At 41.6% G+C, this 23,723-nt stretch overlaps 1 protein-coding gene and 1 pseudogene across 1 annotated transcript in view; both read right to left on the bottom strand.

The window, feature by feature from the left end:
* Nucleotides 1-262: 262 nt before the first annotated feature.
* Nucleotides 263-1,411, bottom strand: LOC116559707 (annotated as a pseudogene).
* An 8,958-nt stretch (nt 1,412-10,369) lies between these two features.
* The window catches only part of KLF9 (Kruppel like factor 9), a 30,665-nt gene continuing 17,311 nt past the window's right edge, over nt 10,370-23,723 (bottom strand). The window contains exon 2 of the mRNA XM_032290931.1: nt 10,370-13,770. Within this exon, the coding sequence (XP_032146822.1) occupies nt 13,541-13,770 (230 nt within the window). The 3' untranslated portion in view covers nt 10,370-13,540. The remainder of the gene's footprint in view (nt 13,771-23,723) is intronic.

Genomic DNA, 23,723 nt, shown 5'->3' with positions numbered 1-23,723 from the left:
CACAGTCCCAGCTCACACAAGGCCTACAGCGCCCTGCAGGGCCCCAGCGCCCCACCTTAATTTTCACCTTTTGTTCCCTCTTGTTTTCCTGCTTTGGAGTCCTTGTTAAGAGGGACTCAAAAGCTTATAAACACGACGCCTGCATTCCCTTCCAGTCCTTCATGGTTTTCTTTTTTACACACTAAGTTTACAACCTTTACTTTCTCCAAGTGGAAAACCAGTTTTTCCAACACTTATTTTTAAAAAAGATCCTTTTATCATATGCTGAAAGCGCTACCGATACATAACAAGCCCACTTCTGCGTCTGACTCTGTTCAATGACCCTTCATTTACTCCCTAAACCGACCTTTTTGGTAACTCTAAGAGGTAGCTTTAATAAATACATTCTCCAGAAATCTCCAGAACCTTCTCGTGGGTCACTGCGAGAGGTGCCGCCACAATGTAAACAGTACAGTAGCCGAGTCCTCCAGGTAGGCGCCAGGTGCCATCTGTGCAGACTGCGAGTGTGGCAGCCATTGGGTCAGAGGCGTTTCCTCACATGCATCCCCTGTCTCGGCCAGAGCACACAGGCCCCAGGGCCCGGTGGACAGGGCTGGTCCCAGCCTACGCATGCCACTTCCTGGACTTCGGGGGTGGTAGCCAGAGGCCGCCCGCAGCAGGAAGCCCACGCAGAGGCCAGGACCTCTTGTTCCACTCGGCAGAGACCCCAGAAGGAGCCAAGGGGCAGCATCAGAGCCTGAGTGCCTAAGGGCACAGCAGCTGCAGGCCGTCGGCCAGGCCAAAAGAGAGTGACTGGAGAGCCGAGGGCACGTGGAGCGACGCCGAGAAGGGCCTATTGTGTTTCATCCAGCGATTTTGAAACCAACTGTTTATCCGGACCTCTGAGAGCTACATCCCCCTGGCCAGTCTCTTCCGCTCCAGGGTGCCCAAGTAATGGTGGTGCTGGAGGATGCCCTTCAGGGCGCGGACCTGCTCCGCTGTGAAGGCCGTGCGGACAGTGGGGGCCCGCCAGTGGGTCCTTACCCAACCCAGCCACGGTCCTTTCTGGCGCAGGCGGATTCAAGGACCTAGCCTCCTTGATACTGACGGCCTGAAGGGGCTCCCAGGTGCCGGATGTCAGGCCTGGGCCAGGGAGGTACCCCGGGGAGGCTTCGGCAGGCCTGGGGGTGTGGGTTGGTCCTGGGCAGCTGCTCTGGGAGAGCCAGTCCATCGAGCCTAAGCTGGAGGGTTGCTGCGGCCACAAGGTGGAGAGGAGGGAAGGCCAGGCAGGGCTGGCCAGGCACGGGATCCACCTCCGGCTGTGCCGGCATTTATAAGCCCAGGAGGAGGGAGCGGGAGCCGGGTTTGCATGGACGGCTAATGGCCAGATAAGCACGCCTAATTGCCTTCGTTTCAGAGGCACCAGGATTTTTCAATTTGACATTTTTTAAATTGATACACGTATTTTCAGGGTACATGTGATAAAGATTGTTTTAATTGTTAGTTTCTCGTCCCTTCTAACTCCAAGTTCAATGGATTTCACAGCTGTGAAGTTATAAAATATAGGGTCAGCATCACTGATCTAAACACAAGTCGGTATCTGAACTCAAAGGTAACCAACAGAGCCAATTTGCAGGGCCCAGTGAAAAATGAAGTGCAAAGCCCCTTGTTCAAAATTTTTTTTTTAATTTCAAGACAGTGACAAGAGAGCAATAAACCTAGCACAGACCCTTCTGAACAGGGGCCTGTATGACTGGAGGGTTGCATACCCATGATGACAATGATAAATCTTCATTATGGTTCTTGAAACTAAAGAGGAAAGTTTGGAGTAACATACAGAATATCTTTTGTGGATACTACTTCCTGGGAGTCACCAACATACAGAATATCTTTTGTGGATACTACTTCCTGGGAGTCACCAAAAGGCTCTTTTGATATAAAGTAAGCAAAAACCCAGACCCAAAAATCCTCTAGAAAATACCCTCACCGTTAAAATTCTAAATGACTCATTTGTCATCATTGTAGAGGGCGGAGAACAGTTTCTCAGCTAATCATGACCCATGCTTGTTGTGAGGTTAGAACCACCAAAGTTTCCTCTTAGAAATCATTCCTCTCTGTATAAACCAGGGAAGGAGAACACCGAGCTTAATGAATTAATTACCATTGTGTCTCCTGATGGAGATTAGAAAGTTAATTCTGTTTCTTTTTGTCTTTCTTATCAGAATGTGGATATATAAATCTATTCTGTATAAGCCTGAAGCCTTTGAATTTAGAGGGCCCAGGTGGAGAGATTCTGTTCATTATCTGTACTCCTGTTTCAGCCTGTGCCATAGACTCCAAAAGGATAAAAGCTCTTATAGAGAGGTTGTTACCATGGAGTACAGTATCTGTCAGATTTGGATAGAGGTGAACGCAGTGGAGGAGAATAAAGAGAGAGCTGATTTCTGTCTAAGTGAGCACAACAAAAGGCAGATGAACCTGTCAGAGGACAGAAATGGACCCCAAAGTCTTGTTCCCGCAGACTTTGCTGGTTGACTGCTCTTTACATTAATCTGGAATCATGGTGCACCATTTCTCTTTTCATGTTGTGATATTTTCTTCAAATTCTCCTCGCTCCTCAATGCCGAATGTGTGGCTTTTCAGAAATGAAATATTGAGGAATTTAAAGCAAGAATACTGTAGCAACCTGTGAGATGCATGGAAAATCATAAGCTGTTGAAAAACTAGGATTGGGATTGGTTGCTGGGCATAAATTTTGTGTGTACATGCAAAGAATAGTGCCATGCTCTGAGACAGAATATAGAGAATATATATATGTGAACCTATGAATTATGTTGAGTAGAAAATATATATATAGTCATTTGACATTAAGAGACAATAAACACATAAATGTTGACCAGCCTGGCCAACATGTTGAAACCCTGTCTCCACTAAAAATACAAGAATTGGCCAGATGTGGTGGTGGGCGCCTATAATCCAAGCTACTTGGGAGGCTGAGGTAGGAAAATTGCTTGAGCCTGGGAGGTGAAGGTTGCACTGAGCTGAGATCATGCCACTGCACTCTAGCTTGGGCATCACAGCAAGACTCCATCTCAAAAATAAAAACAAAAACAAACATAAAACACATAAATAGTAACAAAAGCAACGAAAAAGTGACAACAAAATGACCCTTAACTGGAGTTGTTTGGATACGTGCCTTTTTTTCCATTTATTGTACTTCTTGCTCTCCCTTAAAAAAAAAAAAAAAAAAGTTGAAAGTTTATGGCTCACACCTGTAATCCCAGCAATTTTGGAGGGAGAGATGGGGGAATCATTCCAGTGCAGGAGTTCAAGATCAACTTGAGCAATGTAGTAAAACCTCATCTCGGGATGGGTGTGGTGTCTCACACCTGTAATTCCAGCACTTTGGGAGGACAAGGCTGGCAAACCACTTGAGGTCAGGAATTTGAGATCAGCCTGGCCAAAGTGACAAAACCTAGTCTCTACAAAAAATACAAAAATTAACAGGGTGTAGTGGCAGATGCCTGTAATCCAAGCTACTCAAGAGGCTGAGGCAGGATTTTGAACCTGGGAGTGGGAGGTTGCAGTGAGCCGAGATCATGCCACTGCCCTCCAGCCTGGGTGACAGAGTAAGACTGAGTCTCAAAAAAAAAAAATTAAAAAGGGAAAAGAAAAAAAACCCTCTACTAAAAATTAAAAAGAAAAAAATAGGCATGGTGGTGCATGCTTGTAGTCTCAGTTACTTGGAAGGCTTCTTCTCCCACTTTAAAAGTAATGTCCATTAATGAGTAGCAAAGAGCAGCTTGGTATAGCACAGCCTGTGAGGCTATGGAGCCAGGCAGACCTTTACTTGAATATGGACTCCAGTGCTTACCTTGGACCAGTGACAGAACACATCCGCATTTCTTTTTTTTCTTTTTGAGATGGAGTCTCACTCTGTTGCCTAGGCTAGAGTGCAGTGGCCCGATCTTGGCTCACTGCAACCTCCCCCACCCAGGTTCAAGCGATTCTCCTGCCTCATCTTCCCTAGTAGCTGGGATTACAAGTGCCTGCCACCACACACAGCTAATTTTCGTAGTTTTCAGTAGAGACAGGGTTTCACCACATTGGCCGGGCTAATCTTGAACTGCACTCAACTCTTCACTTGAGTTGAAACTCACGAAGCAACTGTTTCATTGCCAAGGCGAACAGAGAACATGAAGTAAAGAACAGATGAGAGATACCAAGAATTCACTGCTCTGCCAGGCCAGCAGCCACAGACGCCACCCCAAATCAGCCCAAATAAACTTCTGAGTGGGACCCCACAGTTGGGCAAGTTAACCCTCATTCAAGAGATAGGGGCTTCATGTTGGGGTTCTAAAAGATGGCATTTATGCGTGACTGTATTGGTATTGCAGAATAAATAAGTAAACAAACTGAAATATAGTATTTAGATTGGCTTCTGGGGATTTCCTTTTTGTCTCCCCTGTTTTTACAAGTGTAATATATACTCCTTTTGGTTTTTTTTTTTGAGACGGAGTTTTGCTCTTGTTACCCAGGCTGGAGTGCAATGGCGCGATCTCGGCTCAACGCAACCTCCGCCTCCTGGGTTCAGGCAATTCTCCTGCCTCAGCCTCCTGAGTAGCTAGGATTACAGGCACGTGCCACCATGCCCAGCTAATTTTTTTGTATTTTTAGTAGAGACGGGTTTTCACCATGTTGACCAGGATGGTCTCGATCTCTTGACCTCGAGATCCACCCGCCTCGGCCTCCCAAAGTGCTGGGATTACAGGCGTGAGCCACCACGCCCGGCTATATACTCCTTTTGTAGAAACCTTAGCATAATATAGAAAAGGAGTATAAATTTAAAATTATCCCTACGCTCATGTGTCAAGATAATCACAGTTAACATTCTTGTGTAGTAAGTATCCTTTAAATTCTTCTAGCCTTTTTTTTTTTTTTTCTGAACACATATACATGTTTTAAAGTGAGACTATACTGGGTAAGCTCCTTTTTATAGAAATACATTGTGAACATATTTCTATGTCATTTCCCAAAGTCTGATTTTCATATTGTCTCTAAAAACAAACAAACGAGGGCAAAATGACTGTAGTCAAATAAGTTTGTGCAATCTGCATGCTGTGTCAGCCCCTGGGATATGAATGATGCATACTGGATCATAACAAAGACTCTGCAAAGAAATCCAGTAGAGAAACTTGGTTCACCTCTCCTGGGCATCTCACACTTATCTAATCATGGGATCCTCCTATAAGGTAACACTTACAAAATTAATATTCTACAGAATATCCTTGGTGAAAAGCTATTCTATATCATTTGTAATGGATGCATACTCTTCTACTGGTATTTACTTATTTATTTGAGACAGTGTCTCACTCTGTCATCCAGGCTGGAGTGCAGTGGGAGGATCTCAGCTCACTGCAACATCCACCTTCCAGGTTCAAGCAATTCTCCTTCCTCAGCCTCCCAAGTAGCTGGGATTACAGGAGCACGCCACCACACCAAGCTAATTTTTGTACTTTTAGTATAGATGGGTTTTCACCATGTTGGCCAGGCTGGCCTCAAACTCCTGACCTCAGCTGATTCATCCACCTCGGCCTCCCAAAGTGCTGAGATTACAGGTGTGAGCCATCGCGCCTTGCCCCTACTGTTATTTAAACCATCCATGAGAGTTGAACATTGATATTGTTTTCAAATTTTCACTATTATAAAAAATGCCACCATGTATATTTTTTTGCAAACTTTGATGATAATTCCTTGGGCATGCAATTGCGTTGAAAGGTAGACGAACATTTGTGTAGTTTTAAAATCCCTATGGCCCAATTGCCTCCTAGAAAAGTTGTGCCAACTTGGATCCCCACTAGCAATATGTCCTTTTCCCCCAGTTCTTAACCAAAAGGGTGCTTTATATTTTTTAATCTGTACCAGCATAGGCAAATAACAGTACCTCACTATTTTATAATACATTTCTTTGAAAGTATGGCAAATATTTAAGAACAGTTTATTGGCTGTTTTTATTGCTTATTTTATAAAGTGTCAATTTATATAATATGCCAGATTTTTCTAAATATGTGTTCATTTTTTCACAGTGACTTATAAGTTATAAAGATATTAATCCTATTAATGTGTATTTTTCCATATCCATAACCATACTTTTAAACTTTGTTTAGGCTAATATTTCATTTATAATAGTTTCACATCTTTAATAGTTTCCACCTTTAGTTTTGTGCAAAGCATGATTTATGAATCATGATTTATTAATCTTCACTTATATTTTATCATTTTACTTATATCTTTAATGTATATAGAATTTATTTTGGTATATAGTGTGATAATTTGAATTCTTCCTAGATAACATTTTGTCTAAACAAAAGTTAGTAGGTATTTCCCCACTGATTTGTGATGTTACTCTTTTTTTTTTTTTTTCTTTAGATAGGGTCTCACTTGTAGCCCAGGATGGAGTGGAGTAGCTCTGTTATAGCTCACTGCAGCCACAAACTCCTGAGTTTGAATTATCCTCCCAACCTCAGCCTCCTGAGCAGCTGAGACTACAGGCGCATACCACCAAACCCACTTTGCTGCCCAGACTGGTCTCGAACTCCTGGTTTCAAGCCATCCTCCCACCTCAGCCTCCCAAAGTGCTTGGAAATACAAGCATGAGCCACTGCACATGGCCACCACTCATAAAGTATATTACATTCTTATATATTCTTATGTCTTCAAAGTGGACTATAATTATTTGGGGCACATTCCCCTAAATTACTTTTCCTTTGTAAAAGATTCTTGGCTAGCCTTGTAGGTCAGAGTGAAACTATGAATCAAGAATGTTTTCCATCATTTGGATGAATCAAGATGTTTTCCGTTATTTTCTATGATCTATGTTCTAGCAGTTTTTTAAATTTTTATTTATTTATATATATTTTTAGAGATTGGGTCTTGCTCTGTCACGCAGGCTGGAGTGCAGTGATGTGATCACAGCTCACTACAGCCTCAAGCTCCTGGAGTTAAGTGATCCTCCTATCTCGGCCTCCCAAGTAGATGGAACAACAGTCATGTGCCCATCTAATATTTTATTTTATTTTTGTAGAGACAGGATCCCACTTTGTTGCCCAGCCTCATTTCAAACTCCTAGCCTCAAGTGATCCTCTCACCTCAGCCTCCCAAAGTGCTGGGCTTACAGGTGTGAGACATTGCACTTGGCCTCCAATAGTTTAGAGAAATTATTGGTTCCTTAAAGATTTGAAAGACGTTGTCTATATCATTATCTGGGTGCTGAATTCTCTGTATTTGTCTATCAAAAAATTAGTTTTCAGTCCATATAACTGTACTACCCATCAAAACTCTTTTCAGTTAAAAAAGTAGTTTTCAGTCTATATAACTGTACCAGCCATCAAAACTCTTGTCAGTTAAAAAAGTAGTTTTCAGTCTATGCAACTCTACCACCCATCAAAACTTGTCAGTTTAAAAGTGGTTTTCAGTCTATATAACTGTGCCACCTACAAAAACTCTTCTAGAACAGTTTTAGAGTCATTTTGTCAAGATATCCAAATTATTAGTTGATTTTATTTATAATTATGCCTCTCTTCTCATTCAGAATATATATTTAGATTTTCTCTTTTTCTTTCTGACATTGTCAAAAATGTGTCTATTTTATTGGTCTTTTCAAAGATCCACTTCTTGGTTTGATATGTTAATCTCATTTTATTTTCTCATACTTTTCCTAGATACTGTTCATTTTCGAGCATAAATTGATTCCTTGGCTTATTTTAATTTTTTGACAGATGATAATGAAGCATACAAGGCTGTGAATTTTTCTGTAAGTACTGCTTTAGGTTATAGGGCATATTATGGCTATACTGTTTTCTCGATTGTTTTAAACTGATTATAATTTGTTTTCCATTTGATCTAAAAATTATTTTAAGACAGTATTTTAATCTCTACTATTTTTGGTCTTTCAAAATTATCATTTTGTTATTAATTGCTCACTTTATTGCCTAGTGACAATACATGCAGTCTTTTTTTAGAGACAGGATCTCTCTGTGTCACTCAGGCTGAGTGCGGTGCACGATCACAGCTCATTGGAGCCTTGAACTCCTGGGCTCAGGCCATCCTCTTGCCTCAGCCTCTTGAGAAGCTGTGACTTTGCTTTTGATCCAAATTGAGAATCTAACTTTTAGTAAGGTTTAAGTGGCATGTGCATTCTATTTTCCGTTGTCTTGTCTTTTTTTTTTCTTGTGCCTCCTTTTTCCTTTTTTGTTGTATATAAATCAAGTTTACAAACTATGCAAGAATTGACAGTACTTCCTGTTTATAGTTTTCACCTTACAATTGTTCCTCTCCCTCCCCAACCAGCTGTTTACTTCTGCCGTTCTAATAAAATGGCTCTAATCAGTCACCAATAACCTCAGATTCCTAAATTTGGGGATGATTCTCAGCACTGGTCTTACTATACTCCTCAATATCATTCAGCACAATTGACTAGCCTACCCCTTACTCCACAGCCTTGCGATTTTTCTGGGTTTTGTTTATCCTGTTATTTCCTGAGCTACCTTTCTGCCTCCTTCTCCTCCTCTTTGGTTCTAGGCTCTAGCTACTTCTTCTCCCAGGTGATCTCATCCCCTTCTTTGGCTCTAGTTACTATCAAATATGACTATGACATCCAAATTTCCAGTCCGGTCCACTTCTTTTGAGAGCTGAACAATGTAGTCGTTCTCTTGACATTCCCAGTTGACAGGCACTGCAACCTGAACATGTCCAGAGATGAACCCATGCCCTTTCCCTCATCCCTCCCCCATTTTCCCCCTTTCCTCCACCCTCACCACTCTGCAGTGATCTACCTGTTGCTCAGGCCTAGACTTGAGGGTCATTACTAGACTTTTTTATGCCTTACTCCCAGCATCCTAGCATCACCAAGTCCAAATGACTCTGCCTCTGATGTATTTCTTGAAACCATTCACTTCTTTCCACCTCCACTGCTAACCACCAGGACTGGAAAACCATCATCTTTTGCCCAGAGAAATAGAAATCTCTTGGCTAGTCTCCCAGCCTCCACCGTTGTCCCTCTAAAATCCATTTTCCACTCTGCACTCAGAAAGAGCTTGCTGAAATACAAGTGGGATGATAGCACTCTTCTGCTTTAAAGCTTCCAGCAGATTTTCCCTCCCCTTAGAATCAAAATCAAACACCATATTACAACCTGCAGTACATGGCCCTTGTGACCTGGGCCCTGCCAACCACCCCAGCACTTCCCTTCCCTTCTCGTCCTGTATTCCAGTCACCCCACTGTCATGCTGTCCCTCCAAACGCTGGTTGCATTCCTGCCAAACTCCTTCCATACTCCCTACACACTTTCTAAAGCTACCTCCTTCTAGTCATCTAGGTCTCAGCTTAAATATGAAGACCCCCAGGGAGACCTCCCTGACTATTCAGTCTGTAGTAGCTTTTCCCCACCCCCCAAGTCATAATCACACCACCCTGTTCTAGTCTCATCATTATGCTTATCCCTATTTGAGAGTACATGGATAATTTATTTACTTGCTACGTATTTCCCTCTACTAACAGAAACTCCCTGAACACAGGGACCTTGTCTATTTTTTCACCATTGTATCCAGAGTGACAACAGCGCCTGGCACTAATAAGTATGCTCAATAAAATGGGGTCAAGTGAATGGTGCACCCCAGTAAATCCCTTGCTGCTGTGATGCAGGCATAGAAAGATGGAGGGTTGGATTCAGCAGATCCAAATTTAAACACTGTCTGTGCCACTTATTAGATGTGCCTCTTGGCAAGTTATCCAATCCTCAATTTCCTCATCAGAAATATGTATATAATAATAATTATCTACTGTACAGAGCTGCTGTAAGGATTAAATGAGAAAAACCGAAACACCAAATACCTTGACTAGTTTACAGTAAAAGATTAAGAGCCAGTATATATCTGCATAAATCATACACACACACACACACACTCTTTGATGCTTGTCTTTGCTTGGTGTTATTTTTCATTGACTCAAATGAAACCTCAACAACTTGTGTGTTCTTATTAATATCGTATATCAAGAGCACAAGCTGAGCTTACAACTTTCTCTGAGCAGTTCCTAGTATACCCTGCACAGTTATGAGCTCTAAAAGCTTCTTAAAGTGATTTATCTCCCAAAATATAAATATTCCCCTCCAGCATAACACAGTGGTTTCAAGTGACCTCTATTCCATGTACTTCCTCAGAGGTCTGTGAATAGTAGATACACACAAGTCTATATAAATATTGCATGTGTTGAAAGGTACAGGGTAAAATGATCTTTGCACTCATCCCAAAATCCTGTGAACACAGGTTAAAGAAGTAACTTTCATTATGGTGAAATAGCCCCCTTTTACAACACATAATGGCTGGAACAGTTCAGTCTTTATCATTTATTATTTTTATTTGGACAACATATATACATATGTACAAAATACCTACTGTCAGAATCCTCTTTTATAATTTCATTTGATTTACAAAAACAGGACAGCAAAATAACTTAGGTCACTAATACTGTACAAAAATAAAACTGATTAAACAGTTGTAAAGATCAGTATCTTACAGTGTTACAGATCATCTGTTGTGAAAGAACATCTCAGTCTATCCAGAGTGATGAGTACTGTGCTAAATCTATCTGCAAACTGACAAACTAATCAGTTTCTGTAATTATAACTACCAAATAGAATTCTCAAAAGAAGCATGATGTGGAGCTAAACCTTAAAGCCAGGGCATCATTCCACAATGGTGAAGGGCTTTCTTCTTCCCTAACCAAGGAGAGGAGATATCTTAACTCTAAAACTATTAAATTTTCCAGAATATGACAACTACTTACAGTATTAGATAAAACAACTTTTCTTTCTCTTTAAACACCTGCAATAGTCTTTCAAAAATTCAGTTTGGTTAAAAAAGTAAACAAAAATTACTATCCTGCATTTGGATTTTCATAAGTTAAATCCATGGTCTTTTTAATATAAAAAGTAATTTTTTCATAGTTTTAGTGTTCAACGAACTCTAGTAGTCCTATTTGAACCATATCTTGATATAGTAAATCTAATTAGAATGCTGGTTCCTGTTTTGTGACATTTTAAAACAGGATTTAATCACAAAGAATAAAAAGTCTTGCGTTTATACGTTACATTACTATAACATATAAGAGAATATCAAATGTGTGTTTGTCAACAACTTGAAAAGGCAAGTAACAACTTTTTTGGGAAGTAAATTGTGCATTTTTTTAAAACAAGTTGCTGCATTTATATCCATCTAAGTGCTTGACAAAAGCCACATATAGATTTACTCCTGAAACTATAAAGATTGTCTTTCACTGACTTTGCTTGTTTTCTTTCGGTTCTTTCTGTGAGGGAAAGATGACTTGTTTTACAAGTTAGCAAGTTGCTAGGCAACCCCAAACTCCTCACTCACTAAAAGGCAGCGTGCAGAGTATCATAAGCAGAACCATTCCATGAGCTTAGTAAGAAATAGGCAGCCTAACCTATTTCGTATGGAAGAACAGATGTCCTTAAAACTTATTTTGGACACAGAAATTAAAATTTGGTTTAAAATAAGTGTTTCAAAAATCTGAAACAGAGGTAGAAAGTGTTCTTTATTTTTCCTGACATGTTTTCTCGTGAGAAAACACTTTCCTTTTTATCCCATGGACTGCTCCCAGTCCCTAATGTTAAAAGCAGTTCTCTTTATAGAACTACTAATACAACTACATTGGTTAAACAAAAAAACACCGTGCTAGTGATGGCTGTTGTATTGGAAGCTGGAGTCAGCCGTGACCTGCGCCCACTTCAGGAGCCCACTCTGATTCTGAATCAGAAGCGAGCATGTGTCAGGTGAAATCGGTAGGCACCCTATGTTTACACAACACATTTTAGAGCACAAGTATAAACCAGAATGTACCATAGCTCCCTGTTTTAAATATCAGATAAAATCATCAGAAAGTGTTACTTCCTAAGAAAAAAATGTAAACATTTCCCCCATGATCACTGCTGACTCCCCTCATTTGAGGTCTTTTCTTAACTATGAAATCTCAGTTCACTTTTCTGGCCTCGTGTAGGCCACAATTAAGTTTTCAGGTAAATGGCATATTACAGATGATGTAGTGGTTTCGGCCATTGTAGACACCTAGATACAAGATAGATTAGTGGTGAGGCTATCAATGTAAAAGATACAGTGATGTGATTTCATTCGTAGTATTCCATTTTGCCTACGTTCTCCAAAAGGGATGATTTTGCAGAGCCTCCTCTGAAATCATCGTGGTATTTTCCCTTGGCATTCACTACTTACAGGGGTTGATTTTTCTTTTTCTATTTCAGCTCCCTTTCCTTCTACATAACTCTTGCACCTGAGAGTGGGAGTTTTGTAGGAACACAGGAAGGAGACCAACAAACCTTTTTCCCCAAAAAACAGCTGTTTCCAGATCTAGATACTGTTATGCACACATTCAAATAAAACCCAACAGAGTCAAAAGCCCTCCCCCGTAGTGGCACTATGATACAATCAGATGATGTTAACTAAAAGCATAGGAAAATTTGGAAAGTTAATAGAGTTAAAATCTGTTGGTTCTTTTTCTTTTGTGAAACACTACCCTCCTTCTCCTTCAGCGTCTGTTGTGTATATCCTGCCCTCACATCTCTGCCATGATTTCTTAGGGAAACGTGTATACTGTAAAAATAAGTAGATTATAACGTGGTGCCAAACAGAATGTCTGCTTCTATCCTCAAAGCATGTATTTAACTTATTCATCCTCTGCATTAGAAAATAAAAGTGCAGCTTATGTTCAAAAAGTACAACTCATACAAAGCAAGGTTTAAAAGTTCTGTACTTAGTGTAACCTTTCAAAGGTTTGTCTTGATTAGTATAAATTCAGACTCTGCTTACCCATTGACTATAAGTAACTGTTTTTTGTTTTCAAGTCTTTAGATGACAGATCATGCTGGAGTAGATGTGCTCTTGCTTGCATAAAGACAGCTGTGCTATGGCGTTTTTTTTTTTTAAATCTCAAAAGTTAACGTGATTCAAGAGAGTGGTTTTGCTAAACAAACTGAAGCACACTCGTCATTACATTAAAAGTTAAGGAAACAATTCTGAGAGACAGCAAGCATAAGGGCCCAGAATCACTGTGTGAGGCCACAGGTCAACTCACCCAGTCGGACATATGTACACCAGTGTTGAATCTTTAAAATTCTACCCCAGTCTTGGCCTTACCCCCCTCCCACCACCCACCCCTACCCTCCCCCCAAAAAAATAAAGGAGAAAAAAAAAAAAAAACCCAAAAGCATTTGCCTTCCCTCCAACAGTCAGAGACGGGTTTAGAGAGTTGCCTCTTCAAGGGGACCAAGTGTTGTTGACTTTGATCTTAGGCTACAATGTGCTTTTTAAAAACAATGCAGGGAGAGGAAAATCAGAATATTGATCAAAGAGCAGTGACTTCCTGTGCCGTCGGTGTGCCTCTTCTGGGGCTCAGTTTTCGTGTGTCTGTTTCCTGGGAGTAGTTTTGTCCTTTCGGGGTCCATCCCTCCCTGGCTTCCGCGGGCAGCACCTCACAAAGCGTTGGCCAGCGCCTTTTTCGATCGCTTGATCATGCTGGGGTGGAACTCGGTGTGCCGCCGGGCGTGCTTTGTGAGGTGGTCACTCCTCATGAAGCGCTTCTCACACAGCGGACAGCGGAACTGCTTTTCCCCAGTGTGGGTCCGGTAGTGGCGGGTCAGCTCGTCTGAGCGGGAGAACTTTTTAAGGCAGTCTGGCCACGTGCAGGGAAAGGGCCGTTCACCTAAGAGAAAGGAATCAGACAGGTTACAGTTTAAAGAACCTGAAAACAATTCCGAAGGCCGGTCAGGGTCAAGAGACCCTACGACTCAGAGGATAAAACCCTTGGAGATGATTGTTACGTGTCCCCTTCCCCACAGTCCCTATGTTGAAGCCTTAACCCCCAGTGCCCCAGAAGATGACTGCATTTGGAGTTAAGGCCTTTCAAGAGGCAAATGAGGTTAAACAAGGTCACGAGGGCAGGCCTTAATCTACGACTGTTGTCTTCATAAAAGGAGGCAAGGACACAGTCATGTGAAGATTAGGGAAGACCATGGGGAAGACAGCGACAGAGCGACCATCTAACAAGCCAAGGAGAGAGGCCTCCAATGAAACCAATCTGTACCCCGCCCCCACTTGGGACTCCCAATCTCCAGAACTGTGAGGACATAAGAGGTCTGTTGCTCTAGACACCGAGTCTGTGGTCGTGTGTCATGGCAGCCCCAGCTAATACAATGAGAAAGTTGCTAACATCTCTAAGCAAATGAGCTTGCCATTTGGTACCCAATAGGGCCCTTGGAAATTGTTTTTTTCTGGTTTTATTCCACACAATTGCTGGTTTCATAAATTCTTTCAAGAGTCAAAAGGCTGATCCCCTTTGCTAAATGTCTTGGTGTCACAGGATGGAAGAGAACTGGCATTGGGTCTAACCAACTTCCCACCTGGAGTGAGCATTTCTCCCTGAGCTCCTGAGTGCAGGGGCCACTCAGCATCTGTTGGCCAAAAGACTAATGACAGAGTACCAAACCTGACAAGACAGCCTGGTTGTTCCTGAGCATCTCTGTCACAAACATTCTTTTGTTGATATAAAATCTGTCTGGGTGAGGTGGCTCACCCAGTACTTTGGGAGGTCCAGGCAGGCGAATCATGAGGTCAGGAGATTGCGACTATCCTGGCTAACACAGTGAAACCCCATCTATACTAAAAAAATACAAAAAATTAGCCAGGTATGGTGGCAGGTGCCTGTAGTCCCAGCTACTTGGGAGGCTGAGGCAGGAGAATCGCTTGAACCTGGGAGATGGAGATTGCAGTGAGCTGAGATTGCACCACTGCCCTCCAGCCTGGGCAGCAGAGTGAGGCTCCATCTCAACAGAAAAAAAAAAAAAAAAAAATCTGCCTTCCTGCAAAGGCCATACTTTAAAAAGTAAGTTTGTTCCCTCTGCCACATAATTGTCCTTTAAATATCTGCAGACAGATATGTTTTTCTCTAATCTCTTCTCCAGACCAAACAATTTCAGTTTCTTCCATATTCCTTGTAAAAGATGAACTAACATTGTTCTAAGCATAGAGCTAAGGACTTCCTGTGCCTTCTCACTAAATTCTCACAAGCACCCCACAAGGTTGCCCCATTTCACAGATGAGAAAACTGAGGCTTGGAGGCTAGACTCTGTGCTCAGGGTCACACAACTGGAAAGCAGAGTCATGAGTTGGCCCCATCTGCTTGACCCCAAGGCCTGTGCTCTTGGCCACTTGGCTGTCCTGACTCCTGGGAGTCCTAGGGACTTGACAGTTTGCACATCCCCCCCTTTCTGATTGCTTTCCTTGGATTCACGCTAATGTCTGTCCCACTGATAAAGCAGCTAAGCCCTGCCTGCCAGATGTGATCAGGCAAGCATCCAGAACCTCCTGCTGCTCCCACCCCACAAGGCGAAGGCAGGAGAGGGCCCATGTCTGCATCTGGGGAGGACACACACAGGCAGACAAGTAGAGGAGCTGTTGATGACGAGAACCTCACTTGCTCCCCTTGTAAGTGACTGCCATCGCCTGACTCCCGAGAGCCTGCCTCCCCGCTCTTCACACCTTTCCAAGCACAGCCGACAACAGCTGCCGCATAGACAGAGGACACACAGACTCCTGGTTTCCACAGAACTCTCCAGACACTCCTTGGCTAGGTGTGAGGAGTGAATATTTTCTCACTCCTGTCCCGGCCTTCCTGGAACCCATAGAGAAATTGCAGAGGCTGGGAGCTGTCCAGCATGGTGCATTTGAGTCATCCAAAATTATTCATTCTATTTTCCCCAGCTTCTGTTGACCTGTGCTGATGAGATGCAGAAGTATGATAAAACAAAACCAAACAAAACCAACTCTGCCGCCTTTGTGATAATCTATACATGATGAAGGCTCTCTGCTGTTCTCTAAGCAGAGCAATAGTCATAACAACACCCCGTACAATGTATTTTTCGAGGAAACCCAATGTGGGTAAAATGAATCTGTAGCAGCTGATTCTCTATGTGCAGATCTATGTGCAAATCCTCTTGGAGCTCTGAACTGAAGAGCTACAGCAGCAAAAGGCAATAGCAAACCAATGAATGCTGGGCCCTACTCAAGGTGGATGAGCGCTAGGGTTATTAACGCATTTCGATTCTCAGGGGTGGGGCTCTAAAAAGGAAAAAAAAAAAAAGACCTTCCCCTGAAAAACTCAACAAAGACATGGAGTTGAAAACTATACTTCTGCAACTTCTATTAAAGAAACAGCATTTTAACCCACTTCAGACCTTGAGGCAAAAACAATGTCATGTATATTTATCCTACTCATGGTGCCAAGCATTTGGTAAATGCTCAGAATTTACACACACACACACACACACACACACACACACACACACACACAGAGTCTATTCTTCCTCCTGGTCACTCAGATTGAAATCTGCTCAGATATTACTAGTTACTGGAGGAAACTTCTGGGCTATTCCAGAATTAGAATAGCCGTGAAGTCCTCTTTAACCCTAACGAAGCAGCTATGGGGGAAATGTTTTTCTAAACATGTTCTATTAAAAATATAAAAAGGGAGGCTGGGTGCGGTGGCTCACACCTGTAATCCCAGCACTTTGGGAGGCTGAGGTGCGTCAATCACAAGGACAGGAGATTGAGACCATCCTGGCCAACATGGTGAAACCCCATCTCTACTAAAATACAAAAATCTAGCCGGGTGTAGCGGCGTGTGCCTGTAGTCCCAGCTACTCAGGAGGCTGAGGCAGGAGAATCGCTTGAACCCGGGAGGTAGAAGTTGCAGTGAGCCGAGATCGCACCACTGCACTCCAGCCTGGTGACAGAGCAAGACCCTGTCTCAAAAAAAAAAAAAAAAAAAAAAAAAAAAAAGAAAAAAAAATTATTTATATATATATGTATAAGGGGTCAGAAATCATAGAATGATAAATTGCAAAAAAGCCAAAACAAAATGCCCTCTCTGCTCGGTCCTTCCTGGGGCCCTTTCTCCACTCCCTTCTGATGTGGTTGTGAGGAAAACAATGAAAGGAAGAGCTCAGTGTTTTCTCAATGCTTGTTAGGACAAAAACTCATCAGAAGTGGTTTTCTTGGAGGAGTGCTAATGTGGCTTAGCCTCTTCACTGGCACATATACTCGTTTCTTTAAAGTGAGTCATGAGAGGAGGGGATTCATTTAGTGGAGGGGATGGATCTGTGTCTACCGTGGGGAAAATGGACCAGAAGACCATTCAGCTGTGGGCTAGGACTGGAAAAGAAATAAGATACTCTTGCTGTGTTAGGAAGATGGCTTTTATAGAAGTGATCGTGGAAAACTGGCATGAAGCCGTTGGAACAGGAGAACTAAGTTTCTATGCTTCTGACTTACACATATTTCAAGTGTAATCAGGGTCTGTTCCTACTGAATTCGCTTTCCGTCTAGCTGACAGTGATACTCTCTTGACTGCCCCTTGGAGCTGTCATTTTGTGATGGTTCTCATTGCTTCTAATCCAGGTGCTGTCATTGACCTGGCATCCTTATCCCTGAAGTGTTGCACAGACAGCAGAGAGGGACACCCACAGAGTCCGGAGAAAATCAGGAGCTGATAGCGGCCTTCGTCAGACTCATGTAACTTGTATAATTCAAGTTTACTGTTTTTACGCATTTAAAACAGATCTGCGTGGAAGTGAGTTGCTAGTATAAAAGGCCCAGGATCATTTTGGTTTATCTGGCATCCTTTGGAAAACAAAAGAACTCTTTGGTCAGTGATCTAAATCAGGGGCTAGCAATCCACAGCCCTGGCCAAATCTGGCCTGCCATGAGCTAAGAATAGCTTATACCATTCTTATATTTGGTTTTTACCAAGTGGTTGAAAAAAATTAAAAGAATGTTCATGACAGGAGAAAGTTACATGAAATTACCATGTCTGCATATATTTTTGTTTTTTTTTTTTGTTTTTTTGAGGTGGAGTCTCGCTCTGTTACCAGGCTGGAGTGCAGTGGCGTGACCTAGGCTCACTGCAACCTCTGCCTCCTGGGTTCAAGGGATTCCCCTGGCTCAGCCTCCCGAGTAGCTGGGACTACAGGTGCACACCACCATGCTCGGCTAATTTTTTATATTTTAGTAGAGACGGGGTTTTGCCATGTTAGCCAAGACAGTCTCGATCTTCTGACCTTGTGATCCACCCGCCTCAGCCTCCCCAAGTGCTGGAATTAGAGGCGTGAGCCACTGCGCCCGGCCCACATATAGTTTTATTGGAAACAGCCCTGCTCATTGGTTTAGGTATTATCTGCAGCTGCATTTTCAAAACAGCAGCGTTGAGCTGTTGCCCACAGAGACTGAATAGCCTGCAAAACTGAAAATATTTACTGTCGGGCCCTTTTGCAAAAAGTTGGCTGATTCCTGATCTCAATCAGAAGACTTGAAGCCAGGCTGGTGTTATACACCTGTAATCCCAGCTACTGGGGATGAGGCATGAGAATTGCTCGAACCTGAGGGATGGAGGTTACAATGAACCAAGATCACGCCACTGCACTACAGTCGGGCGACAGAGTAAGACCCTGTCTCAAATAAATAAAAAACAGAGGACTCGAACTTCTAACTGGTGTGTACCAGAATTTGTAAATTCAAACATCTTCAGGAGCCAGACACAGGCTGGGGCAGGGTGGGAGCAGGTGCATTCAATCATGGATCATAATGGATTCCGTGGTGAACTGAAGGGTGCTTTCCCTACTTAGAGGCATTCAAGTTTAACATTATAAATTATGGTGCCATCCAGCGGTGTGTACGCAGGTTGGATTTTGCTTAGAGACCTACAATTTGCAGCCCTTTAAAAAATCTTTCACCTTTTTAACACAGTGGAGAGTTTGGATCTAACATGCCATGATGTTTAACATCCTAGCATATTAGTTAATGGCAGTCATATAATAAGGTATTATTTAGAAAATGATAAATGTTTGCATCTAAGAAAGCTGGGAATGGGGAAATCACATGTAGACAAGAACAGAATTAAGGCTGAATGGGGCCAGAAATGATTTGCAGAGGAGGAGAGGACTGGCCTAGAGAGATAGTGACTTGACCTTCATCTGGCAGCCTAGGGGAAACCAAGTCAGGCCCTCTCTTTGAGGCTCAGTGCTAAGGTATAAAAGAAAATGGTCAACCTTCATGCAGAACAAATCACACACCAACGCAACTATCAATTAGAGAATCTTTAGTATTAATGAGAGAGTTACCATCCCCCTAGGGAAAGGGGAAAAAAAACCCAACAGACTTGTACCACTGCTTTATATCTGGCCCTTCGCAGGAAAACACACCCAGAGGCAGTGACACGATAAACCCCGCTTTACTGGAGGAGAGCTGTTAACAGCACAAGTTTCTCTGCGTCCTCATTATTTATATACCACTTCCCGCCCCTTTCAGTAACAAGCTAAGCACCTCTTGCTGACTGACTCAGTTCAGAGTATAAAATAAATGTGATCAAAAATGCCACTGAACACTTCACAAAATGTGTAAAAGACTTTCGTTGCAGAGACAGATCAGGTGTCCAGAATTCTCCTGGCCTACGGAGGGTGCAAGAGCAGCAGACTGGGGCCCCCTGGCTGTGTGCTTGCCTATTTAGTACATAAGGACGCTACTGCTTTTGAGAGGGAGCCTCCTCGGCTACTGATTAGTTGATGATGCCAAATGAAGCCTATTCTTTGTGGGCAGTCCTGAAATGCATGGAGGTGAGTTCTCCATTGAGTAGAGGCTAGGCACTTGGAAAGTGCTGGGCTTGCTCACTGGAGCAACCTCCCCAGGCTCCCTGAGCTGTCCAGGCTGCCACTGAAGTCCTACCTGAGGTCAGGGAGGCCTACCATCTGAATGTTGTCTCTTTCTTACCTGGTTTTTCTCATCTTCCCTTCCTGACCCAAGTCCAGGGATGGGCCTAAAATGGCCTAACTTTAATCAAGGCAGGAAGGTAAACAATACAAAAACAAAAGCTTCCATTGCTTCTAGCAAAAGTAAACCAATCTGGTAAAAAACAAATCTAAGGGATTTAGGCCTCCCTTTCAGAATAAAACTCTAAAATTCCCAATTAAGAATCAAAGTTGCTTGCAGATGTGCAAAATCAAGACTTCTTCTGGAAGAAAAATAATGGTCAGCTGCTCATGGTGGATCACTTGAGCACAGAAGTTCTAGACCAGTCTGAGCAATATGGTGAACTCTCATCTCTAACAAAAATACAAGAAATTAGCTAGGGGTAGTGGTGCATGCCTGTGGTCCCAGCTAATTGGAAGGCTGAGGCAGGAAGATTGCTTGAGCCCAAATGTTGAGGTTGCAGTGAGCTATGATTGTGCCACTTCACTCCTGCCTGGGTAAGAGTAAGACCCTGTCTCAAAAAAAAAAAAAAAAAAAAGAGTGCTTTCTGATTGCAAAAATGGCACTAGGACTCCAGAGATAAAATAATAATTTGGGCTGGCTGTGGTGGCTCATACCTATAATCCCAGTACTTTGGAAGGCTGAGATGGGAGGATTTCTTGAGCCCAGGAGGTCAAGACCAACCTGGGCAACACAGTTAGACCCCAACTCTACAAAAGAAATGTAATTTTAAAAAGGACAATTTGATATTAGAAAATCATATTGATATTATTCTCCCATTTAACAGCTCACACACACACACACACCTACACACACAGTATTATATATATATATATATATACACACACACTTCTATTGTATACAAAATAGTATATGATAAAATTGAACAAACATCCCTAATAAAAGCTTTCAGGAAAACAGAATAATTCCTTAGCAGGATAAAAGATCAGCTCTGAAACCTTTCCTCAGCAGGGTCTACAGTAGAATAAAGGTAGTATTAACTACTAAAGTCTAGCCCAAAGCATGAATGGACACCCACTCCCATGGATAAAATTTAACATTTTCCAGGAAATACTAGTGAGTACAATTTGATAAAATAAGAAGTAAATGGTTAGAATGAGGGGGTTTATAAATAAGAATTATTTGCAATTGACACAACTTTCTATTTGAAAAAATTCAAGATAACTGAGTAATCTAGACTAAAAGTGCATTCACAGGTCTAACTATACAAAAGAGCACTGATTTTCTTCTATGCTAGCCGTAACCATCTAGACTAAAAGTGCATTCACAGATCTAACTATACAAAAGAGCACTGATTTTCTTCTATGCTAGCCGTAACCAGTCAGAATAAGCCTAACAATACAAGTTCAGGACCTTGGTGAAGAAATCCATGAAGCCTTGATGTAAAAGAAAATGAATAAATGAAATGCTTGCCAGGCTCTTGGATGGTAAGGCTGAATGGTCTGAATATGGCAATTCTGTACAAATTCATCTATGAAATTAACACACACCATAAGAATTTCTTTTTCCAGAACTTGACAAAATTATTTCTGAAGTTCATTTGGAAGAATAAACATGCCCAACTTGCCAAGAAAATGCTGCAGAAGAACAAATAATAAGTGAGCACTTGCAATACTGGTTATTAAAATGTATTATTAAAGCTGTAATAATTAAGATAGTGAGATAGCAGCATAGGAAAAGACAAATCAATGGAACAGAGTAGGGTCTGAAAATAAACCTAAGAATCTATAGGGATTCTGTACATGGCAAATGGGATATTTCAAATCAGTGAAACAAAAAATGTTTAATTCAGTAAGTGGCTTAGACATCAGGTAAGAGAAAAAAATTAGATCTTAATTCCTACCTCATACTTTTCACTCAAACGATTTCCAAACGGGCTATAAATGTAAATGTAAAAAATAAAACCATAATGATAAAATATAGGTGAATATTTTTAGAATCCTGGAATGCAGAGAGACTTTCTAAACATGAAACCGAAAGCAAAATCCTACTTGAAGGATAGTTTTGAATACATAAAAATGTTAAACTTCCGCATATTAAAAATATTATATAGGTAGAAATATTTAAGAATCAAAACAATAAATGAATAAAAAAGAAATTACAGCATATGACAAAAGGTTAAAATCTGTAACACAAAAAGAATTTGCAAATCAAAAAGAATAGCCCAACTTAATAAAAGTGGGCAAGGATGCAAATAAACAATTTATAAAATAAGAAATACTGGCTGGGCAAGGTGGCTCATGCCTGTAATCTCAGCACTTTGGGAGGTCTAGGCAGGCAGATTGCTTGAGCCCAGGAGTTTGAGAACAGCCCGGGCAACATGGCAAAACCTTATCTCTACTAAAAATGCAAATATTATCCAGGCTCTGTGGTGCACACCTACAGTCCCAGCTACTCAGGAGGCAGAGGTGGGAGGATCACTTGAGCCACTGAGGCAGAGGTTGTAGTGAGCTGAGATCATGTCACTGGAATCCAGTCTGGGTGACAAAGCCAGACCCTGCCTCAAAAAAAAAAAAAAAAGAAACACCAAAAAAACCTAATGACCAAGAAGTAAACATGAAAATATATTCGATTGCACAAGTAATCAAAACATGCCAATTAAGAAACCAGAAAGCTATCTGTGAGGCCAGTGAAAACGTTAAAAAGTCTGTTCATACCTACCATTGGTGGAGGCGTAAGGAAACAGGCCTTCTACCACATTGGTGGGATTTATAATTAATCCAAGGGCCATCTGGCAATATTCTCTTACAGATTATTTCTGGTAATTAATTTGATAATAATTAGATATGGACATGAAAAGGGATTGCTTATGAGAGCTAAAAGTTGGTAACAACTTAAATGCTGAACAATAAAGAACTGGTTTAATACATACAGTACATGCTTACAAGGGACTAATATGTACCTGTGAAGAAGGTACCAGACTGTTACATAATGAAATGGAAAGATGTTAGCCATATACTGCTAAATAAGAAGAACGATGTATGATAAGCTACATAACGTTATGAATATATATCTAGAGAAAAATCTTGGAAGAATATATATGAAATATGGGCTGGGTGAGGTGGCTCACACCTGTAATCCTAACACTCTGGGAGGTTAAGGTCAGGAGTTCAAGACCACCCTGGGCAAAACAGTAAGGCCCCCCCCATCTCTACTACAATTTACAATAAAAACATTTTTAAAAAGTAAAAAGAAAATATATACAATTTGAACAATTACTATCTACCAGTGAGGAGATAAAGAATAACTTCTTAAATAGAGAGTGACTGTAAATTTAAAAATTAAAAAAAAATTAGAAAAAATAACTTCCTTTTGTAACTTTTCCCTATGTTTTCTGATTTTTTTAAGTGAGCATACATTTCACTTATGAGAAAAAGTCAGAAAAAGTGATTTTAGCATTTTTTAAAAGTCTCACTGAAAACAGTGATACATCTGAGTTCAAACCATTCCACAAATGGCTTGATCAAGAATATATTCCAGGCCAGACATGGTGGTTTATTCCTGTAATCCCAGCACTTTGGAAGGCTGAGGAGGGAGGGCTGCTTGAGGTTCAGAGTTCAAGACCAGCATGGGCAACATAGTGACACCTCATCTCTTAAAAATTTTTAAAAGAATATATTCCACGGGCATGGAAGTGGAGGGCAGGGGGTGATTTACTTGCCATTGAGAAATCACTGGGACACTCCAGTAACTGATCCACGACCAAAGAGAGGAGAAGAGTCTTTTTGTCTTCTACTCAAACTAATTGTCAGAAAGTCAGAAACTTCCTGGCCCAGTGCGATGGCTCACACTAGTAATCCAGCACTTTGGGAGGCCGAGTGGGTGGATCACTTGAGG

The sequence above is a fragment of the Sapajus apella genome, unplaced genomic scaffold (genome assembly GCF_009761245.1).
Source record: "Sapajus apella isolate SASKATOON/1434 unplaced genomic scaffold, GSC_monkey_1.0 scaffold24, whole genome shotgun sequence".
NCBI classification, from domain to species: domain Eukaryota; kingdom Metazoa; phylum Chordata; class Mammalia; order Primates; family Cebidae; genus Sapajus; species Sapajus apella.
This window is presented reverse-complemented; position numbering and strand designations above follow the sequence as displayed.